This window comes from Lasioglossum baleicum, chromosome 16 (assembly GCF_051020765.1).
Source record: "Lasioglossum baleicum chromosome 16, iyLasBale1, whole genome shotgun sequence".
In the NCBI taxonomy this organism is placed as follows: Eukaryota; Metazoa; Arthropoda; class Insecta; order Hymenoptera; family Halictidae; genus Lasioglossum; species Lasioglossum baleicum.
Genome location: NC_134944.1, coordinates 4,689,251 through 4,706,924, shown reverse-complemented (window position 1 = coordinate 4,706,924; position 17,674 = coordinate 4,689,251). Strand labels below are relative to the sequence as shown.

Below are 17,674 nucleotides of genomic sequence, written 5' to 3'. Positions count from 1 at the left end.
CGCTCCAACGAAGATGACAAAAGGCACCGCATAGGCGCGATCGACCGGCAAAGTAGTCGAAGCTGTGTGTCCTGAACTTGGAAAAAAGAGAGATAGAGAGAGAGAGAGATGAGAGGTACGGTGATCTGGACGCGGCGGGTTCCGGTCCTGGTGATCCTCTAATCGTCGGACGTGGATCTGAGGAATGCGCGATACGTCTCGGAGCGGAGATACTCTATCAGCGGCGAGAACAGTGGATAGCGCGGCGTGCCAGCACGAGCTCGGTAGACACGTTCGCGAGGATCAACGGAAAATTGTCGGAGAAGGATCGACGTCTATCGTTCGCGGGTGGATGTGACGGAAAAACCAGAGAGGATAAAACGTGATTGTGGTTGTTGGTGCTGGTTGTTGGTGATCAAATGTGTTGGTGGCTCGGATATTCGTGTTATCGATAGCGAGGGAAGAAAGGAAGAAGAAGAAGACAGTGTGTTCCGCGTGTATGAGGAGGTATCGGCTGCGGTGTTCGTTCACGATCGATCGTACAACGATGGGAAGATCGAGGAGATAATAGAGCGCGAGACGGCGGCGGAGGAGGAGGAGGAGGAGGTGGTAGTGGTGGCGTCGACGGCGGCGACGGAGGAGGCTCCAGGATGCGGCACCTGCTACTGTTCCTCGTCCTGGGAGCGACTTTCGCCCCGGGAGCGAGTCTCGCCCCGGGTACGGGGTCCGAGCCCGTTAGATACTTGGAGGTGTCTGAGAACGCGAGGCCAGGGACCAGGGTGGGTTTCATCGACGCCGATAGCCCGCCGTACTTGATCGTGTCGGTGTCGGGGCCGGCGGTGGACACGGACTTGAACGTGGATTACGCGACGGGCGAGATCCGAACGAAAGTGCCATTGGACCGAGAGACCAGGCCGTCTTACCAACTTGTGGCGCTGCCGCAGAACATTCAGGTGGTCGTGAAGGTGCTCGACGAGAACGACAACGCGCCGACGTTCCCGGTGGATCGGGTGGACGTCGAGTTCCCGGAGAATTCTCCGCGAGACGCGAAGAGGGCCTTGCCGCCTGCCAAGGACCCAGATCTCGGCCAGTACTCGACGCAACGGTACGAGATTGTTTCCGGCAACCACGGAGACGCTTTCCGATTGTCCCAACACCGCGGACGCGACGGTGTTCTCTACCTTGATCTGCAAAATTCCGGATCGTTGGACAGAGAAGCTCGTTCCCATTATCATCTGGTGATAGAAGCTCTGGACGGCGGCGCCCCGCCTCTACGCTCCAGGCTGCACGTGAACGTGACGGTACAGGACGTGAACGACAACCCGCCGATCTTCAACCCGCCGATCTTCAACCAGACCCGCTACATCGTCAGCATCCCCGAGAACGCGACCGTCGGCACTCCGGTGTTGGCGGTGAACGCGACGGACAGCGACGCCGGGGACAACGGACGCATCGAGTATTCGATCAACCGGCGGCAATCGGACCGCGAAGAAATGTTCCGGATTGATCCGAAGACTGGTATGGTGTACGTGAACAAGGCGCTGGACTTCGAGTCGAAGGAACGCCACGAGCTGGTGATCGTGGCGAAGGACTGCGGAGCGCAGCCGCTCGAGGCAAGCGCGTTCCTATCGGTGAACATCACCGATGTCAACGACAACCAGCCGGCGATCACGGTGATCTTCCTCTCGGACGACGCGACCCCGAAGATCAGCGAGAGCGCGCAACTCGGAGAGTTCGTCGCTAGGATATCCGTTAGCGATCCGGATTCTAGGACAGAGTACTCGAACGCTACCGTCACCCTGTCGGGTGGCGAGGGACACTTCGGATTAGCTACCAGGGACAACATCATCTACTTGGTCGTGGTCGAAAGGCCTCTGGACCGTGAAGAGAAGCCGGTCTACGATCTGTCCGTTGAGGCAACCGACGCCGGCACGCCGCCTCTCAGAGCCGTCAGGACCTTCAGGCTACTCGTCACAGACGTCAACGATAACGCTCCGAAATTCGCGCAGGAAAGGTACGAGGCACACCTGTTGGAAGCTTCCGAACCTGGCACACCAGTCCTCAACGTCACCGCCACGGATCTAGACGAAGGAGCTAATTCCGCTGTGAAATATTCCCTGATGAACTCCACATGGTTCACCATCGACGAGAACTCCGGATTGATCACGACGATCACTCACGTGGACTGCGAGGCCGATCCCGCGCCGATTTTAGTGGTAGTCGCGACCGATTCCGGTCGGCCCGCTCTCAGCAGCAGTGCTACGGTGCGAGTGACAGTTCACGATCTCAACGACAACGAACCCATCTTCGAGAAACCTCTCTACAACGCCACCGTGCCCGAGGACATGCCCGTCGGACGCTGCTTTCTCAAGGTTCGTGCCTACTCAAACTTATTCTTCTAATTAGACCCGATTTATGCTGGTCGATCTTCGGGTTACGGTCCGAACGCTCGGATTGATGGGATTAGGGCTTTTGTGCCGCGGTGAAAGTATATCTGCTGTGTGGAGGCTTGTCGAATTGTCTTCTGTCAACGCTCAGGGTCCTCGAGGGGAGTGTGACAGAAGTTTCACTTGGTCGCGAGCAGCCGCAAAATCAATATTAGTAAAAACCGATGAAAAGAGAGCCTCGTAACATCACAAAGCTACTTCGAAATCAGTTTCGGGACCTTCACGTCGAAATGACGAAGCTAGATCAACCTAGATCCGAAGCGTTTCTCTGTAGACCAGATTTTAGGACCTCTGACCGAGAAATGACGAAGCTGGACTTCTGTAGTGTTGCTCTGCAAGCTATTTCAGAGCTTCAGAATTAAAACTGACAAAGTTAGATAAAGCTAGATCAGGATCGTTTCTTTCCAGACCAAGTTTCGGGATCTCTGATCAAAAAATGACAATTTTCGGCTAGATTTCCACAGCTTCTCTCTGCAAAGCTAGATAAAGCTAGATCGAAAGCATTTTTTCCAGACCAGGTTCCAGGACCTCCATCTAAAACTGACAGTTAAATAAATCTCTGAAGCATTTCTTCGCAAGCAGTTTCAGAGGTTCGGCGTCTTCAATCAGATTCTACCAAGCTAGACAAAGCTAGATCAAAAGCGTTCTTTCCAGACCAGGTTCCAAGACCTCCACCTAAAAATGACAGTTAAATAAAGCTCTGAAGCATTTCTTCGCAATTAGTTTCAGAGCTTCAGAGTCTCCAATCAGAAGCTACCGAGCTAGACAAAACTAGATCAAAAGTGTTCTTTCCAGACCAGGTTCCAGGACCTGTAATCAAAAGATGACAAAGTTAGATAGACCTGTAATTAAACAGAGTTAGACATCGAAAGCTCAGTGAAGTCGGTGCAACGGTAGATCATACCGAGCCGATCTAGCGCCAGAGGAGTAGGCAATGTTTCCTTCTTGCGTAACCTCGCAGGTTGTCGTTTCCGCGCAAACACGTTTCGAGATTGACGTTCATCGATCTCTGGTAGGTTCCCTAATTGATCTGTCATCGCGTCGGACGGTCGACAGCCCGGCAAAAGATTCGTCGCGGATTAATAGCGCGCGTAGATCGCGACTCGGCGTGACAGCGTTCGAGAGTGGGCTCTCTCGCGGTGCGGTGTTGTGTGCGGCGACGTTGCATAATTCCTGGGGTCCCGGCTGCACCGGTGCATCGTTTCCTTGCGTCGCGTCGCGTTAAAGGTTCCTTGAAACGCAGCTTAACAGCGAACCGAAAGGGCACACGCTGTAGCGAGTTGGTCGATTTCGCTGCGGGGCGAATATCCACGTTACGCTGGGAAACAGGTAATTGGCACCGGTACGGTGCAAGTCTGGGTATACACTACGCTCCGCGAAAGGTTCTGGGTCCTGGCGTGTTGCAATTAGCGTTGTTTATCGGGAATATTCGCGGAGCGTTATCGATCAGCGTTCTTTAACCTGCGAGAGAGTAGTCGGTGGTCGCCAGACCTGGAGGCGGAATAAATCCGCGCTCGTTCATTTGCATGCGTCGCTCGCATGCTCTCGCCCTCTGCATCCTGAGCACGGGACGAGCCGTGATCCCGGGAACTGCGAGTAGGAGCCGAGCGTAGGAACCTGAATGGGAAAAGCCGAGGCGACGAGCTGCCTCGCGGTACCGATTTGCTGATGTGCAAGTAGGAGATAGGATAGTGGAGATTTCTTGGCCCCTTCTCCATTTCGTAGGGATGATTACCCTGCTGGAGTTAGCGTCTATCCCCCGGAGAGGGTGGGGAATCCGTAATGAGAGATTACCACCATTGTTGAAAATAAAAATAGTTCCATCCTGGGCAGCTTGTTATATTTTTGCACGGACTCCCCAAAGGTCTTGGCGCCCTCTCCATTTAGTCTAGGGGTGCTTACAGTGACGGAGTTAGCGCCTATGCCCCCAGAGAGGAATAAGTGATTACCACAACTTCAAAAAGAAGGACTCCCTGAAGGAGATTAGCTGTAGCACTAGTCTAGTTCCCTACGTGCTGTTGAGTTCCATCCTCAGCCTATATTTTTCGATATTTCTGGACCTGGAGCTTGCAAAGCTGCAGGTTGCTCGGTGAAAGAGTGCGGAAAATGCCGCAGGCGGACGGTTGATCGCGTAACCGGGTACTTTCTCTGCGGAGCCGCGGTGCGGAGCTCGGGGGCCACTCGAGGAGCCATCTCGCGCATCCCCGTTCTCGGTGGAACACGTGGCCAGGCCGGGGACAAGCGTTCCACTCGCGCGGGGAAACCTGTTGGCTACAGTTTCTTTGTAGCCACGGCGAGACGCTCTTCCCTGAAGCGTTGTTAGACCGAGAACAAGTTGCCCTCGACACCGACGCTGCTTTACGAGCCGCGCAAGCGAGCGCGCGTGGTGTATATACCTTTACGGTTTCCGAGGCGAGTCGCGCGAACTACGGGAAAATATACACACGCGAAGAACAGGGGAGGAAGAGAGAATATAGCCCTCGTTCGTCTCGAACGTTCGGCAGGCTAATTCGAAAAACTGGACATACCCGAGGCGCGAATGCGCGTTCTCTGAAATTTGAGATGTCGAAGCGCGTTCTGCGTCGAGGATTACGCGGGCGTTACCTGCTGTCGCCTTTTAAGGACGATCGTCTTACGCTCCGCGTAATCGTCCAAGGTAATACTATACTTATACGCTCGTTTGCGTACGATAACGAAGTCGTTACGGGCTCTCTTGTGGGCTGTTGAAGTAACGAGCGGTAACCCACTTCTCTTCGCCGGCGAAATTTCACGTCGAACATACGCTCCCGTCGCGGACGATATGAAAGCGAAACGCTCTGACGCAACCAGACCGTGTGTTATATCGGGCATCGATTCCTTCCTGCCTTGTTGTCGTGCACTGTACTCTCTACCTTCGCGATCATCATCCGAGAAAACATCTCGTAAGAGTATCTTTTTACTTGCTTCGTTTAGTGCGTTTCACTTTGTTCAACCACGTCTGACCGTGGCCTACCGCTTCTACTGTGCACTTGTCGCGCTACGGAAACAAGCTGCGACAGAGATCGATATGGATCCTTGACAGGTCTGTCCGGAGGTCAGGAAACTGTCGCAATCTAGACTAAAGTGAACGAAGTTATTTTAACCAGTCACATTATTAAATATGTTGGTATCTAATCAATAGACTGTCGACCTTTATGCATTTACGAAAAACTTAGCTGAGCGAAATATAAGACAGATTTTAAAAATTCAAGAATGTCGTAATGTTGCTTTTAATGTAACAATGTCGTTAAGGGATAAAATCAATTTTTATCTTCTCCTGCTTCTCACAATCAATGCAAAAAACATTTGTATTTTCCATATAGATCCGCAGTCAATTACTACACGTTTAAGTATTGCATGAGGTATTATATCAATTCTATATCCATAGAATGCATAAAAATCAAATACAATGGAGTTATTCTATGTCGGAATATTTTTCGTGGAATTTCGATCAGAGCTTTGAGAATGTTTCACAGTTTAGGATCCAGTCATATAACCCTGAATTCCGTATATTGTTGAAATAAATCATTGGTGACACATTTTCTATGATTAAGAAAAGAATATCATGGAACCCTAGGTTGGTTTATGCAGACTTTTTTCTCTCATTTCGCTCCAGAAATGTATGGAGTCCAACTACCCCCCAATTTCACAGTTTAGGATCCAGTCAATCAATCCTCAATTCTGTATATTGTTCAAATAAATCTCTCAGGAGATTATCTATAATAAAAACAAATGTCGTGGGTCGTTTTCTAAAAACCAATATAATTTCACAAATAGTTATGCATTTAAATTGTTGGTGTCCATCTACCCCCCTGTTTCACAGTATAGAACCGAGTCACGAAGTCCTGAATTCTGTATATCGTTGAAATAAATCCCTTCTCTCTCTGATATATTCTATAATAAAAAGAATGTAATCCTGGGTCGTTTTGTAATGATAGGAAGTGAAACAAGAGTACGTTGTACGAGCTGTAGATCGCGTCGCCGGACAACCAGCGCGAGGTAGTGGCTGCTGTGACGAAGCGTCTGTCATTCATAACGTCCGTGATCCGTGGACCGTGGATTCGATAGGCACGATCCGAAGGAGAGAGAATCGTCGGTAGAGGCGTGTAAAGAAAGAGAGAGAGAGAGAGAGATAGAGGGAGAGAGGAATGTAGAAGAAAGATGGGAGTAAAAGGGCGTGTGGTAGAAAAAGAGGAGAAAAATCTTCCCTGCCTCCCTCCCACGAGCTGTTCGACCGTCCATCTGGCCGAGCGAAACGCGTGCCTCCTTTTTTCTCCCGTTGGATTGTCATCCGCATTCAAGGGAGAAGCGGTGAATGCTCGCGCCGGTGCACGTTGAACACCGAATGCCGAGTGCCCCGGAACGTCTCATGGAAATCCCGCAGGATAAACGAGTACATTTTTCAATCGGTTAGGCGAAGTCGTACGTTCCACGAAGCCGCCCCGGATACACGGGCGCCCATCAAGCTTTCGTTCGATGTTAATGCCCGGTGGCTGTAAATCTCCGATGAGAGTTAATATCGAGCTACCTGCGTCGCGAGCATATGTTTCGGATTATCGCCGAGTAAATGAGCGTCGAGCGTTCGCGGCAATTTTTATGCAAAATCAAAGTTGCATTTGTTTCTCCTCAATTCTAATGGAAACAACGCAACAGTGTTTTATCATAAATGTATAAAATTTGTTCTCAATTTTCTCGGGAACCGTTTGCTCCACAAAAAAATGTGATAGGACATGAAAGACGCAGCCGGCCCGGATCTACAGGTTTCGTTTAACATATTTTTCGATGCAGTCGATAATTCAGAAGATATGCGAGAACTAACTTCGCCCATTTCTGTTTTTTCCAGCCTGGTACACACTCTTCAGAAATTTGGTTACTATTAGCCTGAAGATTGGCGGTGACTGTAGTCGCGCAACATTCTGCACGTGTGATATTGTTGGTGTTTCGTTGCCTAGTTCAATGATGATTTATAATTGTTGGCCCTCGCCTATAATTATAATAATTACAGATTTTTTTCGGCCCCGTGTGCCGTCCTCCCGGCCCGAGCCGGCCCGCTCTTCAGGTTCCATCCCTCCGCGGAGCGGCTCCACCCCTTCGAGTCTGCGTTCTCCTCCTCCCCGTCTGTTTCGCTCGTTTTTCGTGATCACTCAAGAAGAAAGAGAGAGAATGCATGGTCCTCGAATAGAGAGAGAGAGAGAGAGAGAGAGAGAGAGATTGTTCGTTTGAAACGGGTTTTCGAAACGACGTCGCGTTGGATTTCCGGCGCAGAGGTTTCCCATCACATCGTAGCGATACGTCTCTCGCTACACGCAGTGTATGCTCTCTCGCAGGATCTCTTCGGTCGCGTTAATTTCGCGCTAACGACGCAAACCGGAACGGCAGAAAAATGCGACCAGCGAAGCGAGCCGACCTCCCGGCTCCTCTTCTGCTTCTTCCTCGGGCCGAGGTCGGCGCCGAACGCGCGCTTTCACGCGTTAAACTATTCGTATCCATCAGAGACGGGTATCCGTCTCCTCTGTTCTGCGTGGCAGGACACGGGTTCCGATTCATCCTTCGCGCAAGCCTCCCATTATCCGTCCTAACTGGCAACCGAGGATCATTAAGCCCGCGGAGCCTTTTGTCCAGGCTACGCGCGTTCGTCTTTTACCACTGACAAAGACCGAACGAGAGAGAGAAAGAGTTACCAGGAGGAGAGGAAGCGCGGAAAGACTTCGTGACTTTGCTCCACTTCGGCCTCGGAATGGCTGTTCAGCGTCGCTTTTCAGAGGGGACCTCCCAGGTCTTGAACTCTGAGCGATTAGGAAAAGTCAGGGACCTAGAAAGGGTTCAGCTGATCATCTAGCACTTCTCAGATTCTATTCAACTCCCAGCTTCAGGATCATTAGCTGTTTAATCTTCATCAGTCCCTGGAGCAGTCCGGACCCCGTGGGCGTTGAACAACTTTGGGGATTAAGAAAAATATCAGAGGATTCTAACCTCTGTTGAACTTCCAGCAGCTAGGTCCGTCTCGATTACGTGAAAGGGTCGGAACTGCTCTCGCGTCTTTATTCCTCTTCGGCTTCGAAATAGCTCTTCAGGTCTTTGAGGGGACCTAGGTCTTTGATTCTATTCAACTGCTAGCTTCAGGATCATTAGCTTTTACTCTTCTCACCAGTCCCTACAGTAGTCTGGATCCTGTGCATGCCGAAGAACTCTGAAGGATCAGGAAAAATCGGAGGATCCTAACCCCTATCGAACTTCCAGCAGCGAGGCCCGTCGAAACGACGAGAACCGGAGCTGCGAAGTTCGATCGATGATCGAAAGGATCCAGTGGTCCTGGTGAAGCGGCGCGTCAGAGCGTCGGCCGCGGTGCTGTTCGTCGTGTATCGCGGTACAAAGTGATGACCGTAATGACTCTAACCACCGTCTGACATCTGGCATTAGGCACTCGAGCTTTCGAGTGGCAACGCCCGCAGCAATTGTTGCCGTTTACGACTGCCGTGCACGCTCTCCTTCTTTCCCTGTCGCTCGGTCCCCGGCGTGTTCCCTCTCGATTCCCTCTCGGGAGACTGGGGGCTGCTCCGCGTCTCTCCTCTCTTCGGTTTCCGTTCTCCTCCTGGTTGCTCGTCCTTTTCTCTCTTCTTTCTCTCTCTCTCTTTCGCGCACAGTTCTCTTCACCGCGCCTATGCCTGGCCCCCGTCTTTCTTCTTGTTTCTCCGGGCCTCCTGCTCGCTCGTCCGCTCTCGATCCTACGCGCTATAGACCGCATTCCCGAGTGCAACGACGAGGCAGAGATATATGTAGGTACCTATATGCATTCGCGTGCACCGGTCACTGCAGCCACCGCGCGAGCCTCTACTCGCGCTACATTGCGATCGCGGACCACAGAACTCTACACTCTCTTCGTCCTTATTTTTCGCCTTCTCTCTCTCGATCTCTTTCTCGATTCCGCGTCGTTACACGTTAAGAACGCCGTCCGCTCCTCGTATTTCGGCCTTTCCGCCGGTCTGGAAACTCCTCCGATACGCTCCAACAGCGGCGTTCTTTCCGCTCGCAGCACCGTGACACTCTCTTTCCTTCTAGCTAGAAGCTAGAAGCACCGCCTCTCTCCCTCTATCCTCACGGCTATCGATTTTCTCTGTCTTTCTCTCTCCTCTGGTTCTTGATTTTCTATTTCTCTTCCCCGTTTTCCCCGGCGACGTTGCATCGTCGCTCGCTGCCCAAGCGAAATTACGAAACCCCGCGCGAGAGCGGTTGTTTATCTCCGTTTCTGGAATAATAGAGACAGGGCCGACGAGAAAATCGTTTGCCTCTCACCGAATGGGAACGCGGCCAGGCGTCCCGGAGCGAGCATGTGCGTATTCCTGGCGCAATTATCTGAGAAAGTCGCCGTCGTAATGTAGCCTGTTCCCGTTCCGATCACTGGATTCGGGACCATCTGGATTTTTAAGACATGCTTGTCAACACAATTTTTATGTTACCAATTGTCTTCGATAGGTTCGTTCAAGCGCTGAAATCAACAAGCTTCAACTAATCTTCACAGACGTTTGATGAATCTAAGGGCTCGAGCTAGGGTTGTGATCAATTTTGGAGGAGGTCCAATAAAAATTTTCCCGAAATACCAACTGACAATGAGACCGTCAGCAAAATTGTCTTCGTAGATATGATACTCTAAGATGATCCTTTAAAGCTGACCAATTTACATGGTCATCAGCAAAATCGCCTTCACAGATATGATCCTCTAAACTCTAAACGTTGAGGCTGGGAAGCTGACTAGCTCAAAGAAATTCAATGTCTGCTTTTCTAAGGGCTCCAGCTGAAAAGCTGATCAATAAATCCAATTCAAACCAATTTGCCTCTTACAAAACATCAACTGACCATCAGCAAAGTTGTCATCATAGATCCTCTAAGGGCTCCAGCTGAGAAGCTGACCAATTTCCATGACCATCAGCAAAATCGTCTTCACAGGTCCTCTAAGAGCTCTGGCTAGACAGCTGATCAGCTCAAGAGATTCAATGCATGGTCCTCTGAGGGCCCCAGCTCGAAAGTTGACCATTCTATACGATCATCAGCAAAATCGTCGATGCTGTACGATCCTCCAAATATCCAGATTGTACTTGCAACCGCTTTGACAAAGATTCAGCTTGATGAAGGAACCGGAAGGACAATTACGCAATAACGGGAAACAAGATCGGCACAGTAGGCTTCCATGTATCCCCTGGTAGACCCGCGAAAGGAGCGATCGAGACTCGCCTCGGTTATCAAGTTTCTCGTGTGTCCCTGGATTACTCAACGTCCTTTTCCTCTGCCAGTGGGTGGTGAACTACGCGACGATCGGTCTGCCGTTTGTCCTCGCGTTTCCGTCAAGCGGGAGATCTCTCTGCACGGGCTGGCTCTCGTACGGTGTTTCGTAGTTTAACAAGAACGAGCAGGATCGTGGTGGAGGAGGAGGAGGTCGCATACCAATGGATACGATGACTGACCCGCGTCCCGACGGTGTGCGTGCGCGTGTACACTAGTACGTACTCGGTTTCGTTCATCCATACTCTGCTGTGACCAGTCTTCCCCTCCCAATCATCATTTTTCCGGAGATGGCAATCTTCTTTGTATCACATTTTGTCGGTCAGTCATGAAGTTCAGGAATGGTCATCATTTTTGTATCACGTCCTATCAATTTTAATTGATGGAGCAGTGCCATTGTCGGTCAGTCATGAAATTCAGAGATGGTCATCATTTTTGTATCACGTCCTATCAATTTTAATTGATGGAGCAGTGGCATTAATGGTGATAGGAGATTAGCCATTTTGTCAGTCAGTCATGAAATTCAGAAATGGTCATCATTTTTGCATCACGTCCTATCAATTTTAATTGATGTAGCAATGACATTAATGGCGATAGGAGATTAGCCATTTTGCCAGTCAGTCATGAAATTCAGAAATGGTCGTAATTTTTGTATCACGTCCTATTAATTTTAATTGATGTAGCAGTGGCATTAATGGTGATAGGAGATTAGCCATTTTGCCAGTCAGTCATGAAATTCAGAAATGGTCATCATTTTTGCATCACGTCCTATCAATTTTAATTGATGTAGCAGTGGCATTAATGGTGATAGGAGATGCGCTAGAAAGCTACTACTACAAACGCAACTTTAATATGAATGCATTCAATCCTTTGATTTTTAAGATAATAAAAATGTCTCTCTTGTGACTATAACACTGTGCTACAGGGAACCATTACCATTTTCGTGTCACATTTTTCAAAGACAAGTTAAATTGGCATCAAAGTGCTAATGCTGACAGCAGCTGATTCAATTTCTTGATTTTATAATAAAAATGTCTCTGTTGTAGCTACAACACTGTGCTTCAGGGGACCATTACCATTTTCGTGTCACATTTTTCAAAGACAATTTAAATTGGCATCAAAGTGATAATTCTGGTAGCACCTGATTCAATTCCTTGATTTTATAATACAAAAATGTCTCTTTTGTAGCTACAACACTGTGCTTCAGGGGATCATCGCCATTTTCGTGTCACATTTTCCAAAAACAATTTAAATTCGACCGAGTTCGAAAACGAACTCATTGTCTTAATTAAGTTATCACTACAAAAATGTCTCTTTTGCAACTACAACAGTGTCCCACAAGAGGCCATGACCATTTTCGTGTGACATTTTTAGAGACAATTTAAATTGGCATCTAATATAACTCAATTTTAATATGAATGAACTCAATTTCTTCATTAAGTTAGCACTACAAAAATGTCCCTTTTGTCACACATTTAAAACAGCGAGCTGAACTCGCACCTGCACAACATTGTAGCACAAATAGAAAATTCTTCCAAGTCTAAATTACTATTCAACATATAATCAGAGGGATACGTAGCGAATTTATCTCATGAAGGGGAGGAGTTGTACGTAGAACGTCGATTTTAATTGGACGTAGAACCTTGGTTTCGGGACACGCGGTATGCAAGAAAATGCGACAAAGATCTCGCTTAAGGTTGCAAGACGCGTGCAGCCTCGCTGGTGGAGCTACTCGCTATATTTATCGACGAGTAATTTACATCGGCGAGTCGCGTCGCGCCGCGCCGCGACGTCGGAGAAAGCAAACTGCCCGGCAGACTGCGGGCCGATGCATCCCGCGTTTAAACGGTTTCGCGGGTATCGCGAGAGATTATCGAGGCGCCTCTCTCGACGAGTCCATCGTCGAAGGGAACGATAATAGCACGACTCTCGAAGATCGGCGAAAAATCGTCGGTGGAAAGTCAACGCGCCAGACACCGCTTAATCGACATCATAATTCAACGCGCTCTCCGTGATTCGCGATAATTGCGAAGAGGGGACCAGGCGAGAAAGGTGGCCGCCGTGTGTTCGATAATCATGCGAGCAGCCATTTTTCCTTCGCGAGGGACTCTTCCGCGAATATTTAATGCGGTTTTGATGACCGGCGACCGGACGAGAAAAATTCCGTAAATGTCGCTTAAACAGGCCCGATTATGTCCGCGAAGTTTCACGAAGATCGCTTCCATAGTTTGTTTCTGAAAAATTAGTAAACTGCACTTTCAGGTAATTATGTGAACCGGGAATTTGTTGGTCGCTTCTTTCGTGAATATTTAATGCAGTCCTGATGACAGCGACTGGAAAAAATTCGTGGACGTAGCTTGAATATGTATAATTAAGTCTGCAAAGTTTCGTGGAGCTAGAAAATTTAGTTTGTTTAAGAAAAATTGGCGAAGTGCACTGTCAGGTAAATATAAGAACCGGGAATTTGTTGGTCGCTTCTTTCGTGAATATTTAATGCAGTTCTGATGACAGCGATTGGAAAAAATTCGTGCATGTAGCTTGAATATGTATAATTAATTCTGCAAAGTTTCGTGAAGCTAGAAAATCTAGTTTATTTAAAAAAAAATTGCCAAACTGCATTATAAAATGCAGTTCTGTCAGAAAAGTCTTCTATGTTGGATAGAAAAATAATTTTGCAGAGCTTTTCAATGGCGCTTGTGGGAGTCGGTTTTCCCCTGTCGGAAGTAGCGAGGAGTCGCGCCTGGGCGTTCGCATAACTGCACACGCATCGTTCGATTGTCGATTCAGAGAGCGGTATCGTCGATTCCGTGGCTGGGTGGTTCGCGCTGCATGCAAACGGCCGCGCGCGTTATCGAAATTCCTGGTTGTTCTTCCTGAAATTTCAGCCGACGTATCCCGCCGGGACGCTTCGGAATTCGGTATCGATCGCTGGCATCGTTCGCAGCTGTCGCGGATCGAAAACCGTGAAACAAGATTTCGGAAAATCGACAGGTGTTGGGTGATTTGACGGATCGGATCGGATTCGCGAATGAGAAAAAAGTCGATACAGCAAGTGCGTGCGAGTATAACACTTCTGGGTGTACGGATTCGAGGCGTCGAGGAGAGAAAGCGGGCGAGTGCTCGGTAGGCAGATCGGTGCCAGCTATAAGGCAGGTAACCAATCGAGATAAGGGGACGGAGGGGAAATAACTGCGTGCGAGTTGCACTTTCCAATGCACTTGGTGCGACCGTTGCACCGTGGAAAGTACACACAGAACGTTTTCAACCGGCGGCGGCCGATCGAAGGCCCCGTTCACACGTCCAGTGTCCGTCTCGTCGCGTAGTCTCTCTGCCGACCGCAGAAATCTAAAAGCTAAAACGATTTCCTCCGGTCCGTGGAAATTGGCCGAGCTCTCGGCCAGCTAAGGCAGTAAATTACGCGCGGAATGCGTCCCTCCTGGAAAAACGGCGCTCGGCCAGACCCCCGCTCGACACCTTTTACACCTGTTCTACCTGTACACGACGATCCTTCGTGTACCCCGTCACTCGCTATTTCAATTTCACACGTAATTCCGCCGGGGACCATCGATGGCTAATTTAGGCGTTTCCACCGCCGTTTCTGCGACAGGTTCTTCGTCGTCAATCTTCCCCCTTTACTTTTCATACTCATTCAAGCGGGCGCGTTGGGAAATTCGAAGGCGTTGGCGAATATGTCGATCGTTCGCAATAGCTATTCCTAATTCCTACACGTCCACAAAAGAGCACACGTGGACGACCTGTTCGATTGGTGCAAGCTAACTAGCTGCGTCGTTCAGGAAAATGTTCTTTGTGCAACAAGACACATTTTCTTTCAAATTCTCAGTGTAATTCCCTTTTCGAGGGTGCACTCTATATCCAAAGATGGTTTTTCTCACAATCACTAGTGAAAAACGCTAGATAAAAGATCAATATAGGCCGCTGTCTCCCTAAAAAGTCCTACTCTTACGTTTACGAGACGTGATTTGCATTATTCGGCAGCACGTAGCCATAAAACACGTGTTCCGTCAATTAAAAAGGGTAGAATTCGTTGTAGTGGGTATCCGTAGTTCAAATATCTCGAAATCGAAGGCCAAATTACGTCTCGTAAAATGAGAAAGGTACTGTCAATGTTCCTCTAAAAAATATTATAAAATTTCTCTGAATGTCCATTCTTTACTCGCTAATACATTAATTTATAGTCGTGTAATGAGAATTTGTGCAAACATATTAAATACAGAAAGGTTTTAAATAATCTATACATTTTGGTTGACTACACAAGGGTTAAATCTCAGAAATGAACTCTGAAAAATTGCCAGCGTCATCAGATGAAGACTCGTCGCCCCACTCCATCGTTCCCCTTCCACGACGCTGTCCCCCACGTGTCCGCCCGAGCACGTGACGCGCTCCGTCGAGAGAGAGGGCACTTGTTCCCCTCGATTCGCGCTTCCTCCCCTCATCCGGCAACTCTGGTTCTACACATAGTTGCGCGACAGAGGAGAGGGGATTCGGGGTCTCTTCCGCGTCGGGGAACCGCTTGAGAAAATCTGCTGGAAGATGTAGAGAGCGTAGATTAACGGCGCGGGAGGGAGACGAGTGACGACCTCGATTGACCCGTCGATCCGTCACGGCTCTCCCGCTGAACGGGAGAGTGGCTCGCACAATTAGCCGGGTAAGGTGCAAGATCGAGGGGATCGTGCGTCACGTGGAAGCTAATGTCGGCGGGGCTAATGCGTCGCCGGGCGTCGGGGCGTCGTTCGCAAATAAGTCGCGAAATTTTGCAGCGTCCTCTCCCGCAGCCGATGATGGTTGCGCTCCGAGAGCGTAAAGCCGCGCGAAATAATACCTCCCGGGACACGCGTGTTTCGCTAATGGATTCTCCTGGCCGCAGGCCGATTCGTTTTCGTCGCGTCATCCCTACGCGGAATTTGATTAATTACGACCGTACGACCGGCCCGGTAATTACTTTCCGATAAGATCCGCGTCTCTCTTCTCACTCTACGCTCCAATCATCTCTCCTGTTCCTTGGCCGGCTCCGGTCCGACGCTCCGTTCTTAATCGCCTCTTCCATTCCACAGAAATTCGTCGCCGCCAAGCTCGATCATAAGCCAGATAACGAGGCTCGAGAGGCCCCTCTGCTGTGTCCACTGTTTCCAAAATCTGGTCCTTCGTTGCTCCCTTTTCCTCCGAAACTCCGTTCAACCCCTTGGCATACAATATCGAGTCAGATGAAGATTCTGAACAGACTCTAATAAATATGTCTGTTATTAATAGACTGCGGATGTGTACGCAATTTTTAATTTTTCCTGGCGAATTTCAAGAAACTGCCTTCATAGATATCTGTGGAATCTTAGTATATAGTACTCCAGCATTTTTTGAAAATGTTTAGAAGCCATAAATGCATAAAGCTCCGCAGCTAGTTAATCTTCTTTAAGTCTAGATAAAATTCTACCGTGTTGTAGTCGATATGTGCTTTGGGAAGGAAACCTGGCATAGAATGAATATAATCTTTCTTCTTTTTTCTATGAAATTTTGCACGATTAAGAATTTATAATCACTAAAACCTCAAAAGAAATAGTAGTGCAAGGGGCTAAAATTGCTGGAGGACCTGGAAAATACATAATGCCAGGCACTTTTACTATCAGTTCACCACAACCTAATTTCACTCCAGATCGAACCGTGACGAGTCCCTTTTTCTCCCTATACCGACGACGATAAAGCAGTGTGTCGCATAAACGCAGTCCGCGATCGAGGAGCCTAACGAATAAGAGGAACCCCGGACCAGCAGGCTGAAACGGGCCGTTTATTTTATTAGCTCTTACGGTGAGAGGCGCGGCTGACAACTTAATTGTTTATTAATTCACATTCGCGTCGGCCGCGATTTCGCCGACGGTGATGCGGGGAACTGGACCCTATTGCTCCGGTGGACTACTACCGGGGCTTGGGTGTACATAAAACTTTGATTCCCCGTTGGAAGGGCGGCTGCTCGTGGTAATTATATCAGGTCGGTTAGGATTTTTCCTGGAATCGTATTCGAGTCTCTATTACTGCTTGATATACGGTCGATTCGGGTGCATTAGTTCTGCGAAGGGTCTCTGTGGCAGGGGTAACATCATCTGATGCGTAACGCGTGGAAGGGGAAGCGTTATACATCGTTTGGTTACCCGCACCGCAGAGGCACTCGAACAGTGTTGCCATATTGAGCTCCGTTTCAAGCTCCCGTACTCTCCTACATACCCCTTCCACTATTCCATTCCAGTGCACACTCCACGGTCCCCATCGCGCACGTGCAACGTGTCTCCCATTCGTCCCACTCCTTCCCCGTCATCAAAGAAGGGGTACATCATTTCACCGTGACTCCCCTCATATGGCATCACTGCACTCGAAGAACCGGCGCGGAGAGAGGGTAAAAATTCCCCTGACGATTCTAACTTCGGCTTTCCTCGGTCAGTTTCGCGCTAGAGCGAGTCTCCTCTCTTCTAAAAGGAGATACTTAGGCGCTAGTTCTCACAGTACGATTTACCGGGGCGTACACACGGTACAAAGTGGACGGGATAGATAGGCGGCCGCGCTCGACAGCCGATCGGGAAGCAGGAACGACGCGGAACACGCTCGATGAACACCCACGGTCGGATTTCGACGACTACGCTCTCGGAAACCAGTTAATTTATGACCGACCGAGACGCGCTCCAATTATGCCATTAACGGATAGATAGTCCACGGCGAAACGCCTCGAACCGTTCGGAATCGATCGGCAGCTCGAACTCGGATAGACTTTTAATTAGCCCGGCCACCAATCAACCAGATATCGAGCCTAACCCGGTCGTCGCTCATCGACCAGAAACATCGAATCCTTCCTTCATTTCCTGGTGAATTTATTCCGCGACGATAGCGAGCGCGACTCGCGCGGCTCGTGTATCGATCACGTAACGCGCTCCCCCTGTGTATACATTGTAATT

The 17,674-nt window shown here is 49.2% G+C and overlaps 1 protein-coding gene across 1 annotated transcript in view; it reads left to right on the top strand.

Moving 5' to 3' along the window:
• Positions 1–264: 264 nt before the first annotated feature.
• Positions 265–17,674, top strand: part of Ds (dachsous cadherin-related 1) — a 347,099-nt gene continuing 329,689 nt past the window's right edge. Inside the window, exon 1 of the mRNA XM_076440156.1 lies at positions 265–2,351. Coding sequence (XP_076296271.1) covers positions 630–2,351 — 1,722 coding nt within the window. The 5' untranslated portion in view covers positions 265–629. The remainder of the gene's footprint in view (positions 2,352–17,674) is intronic.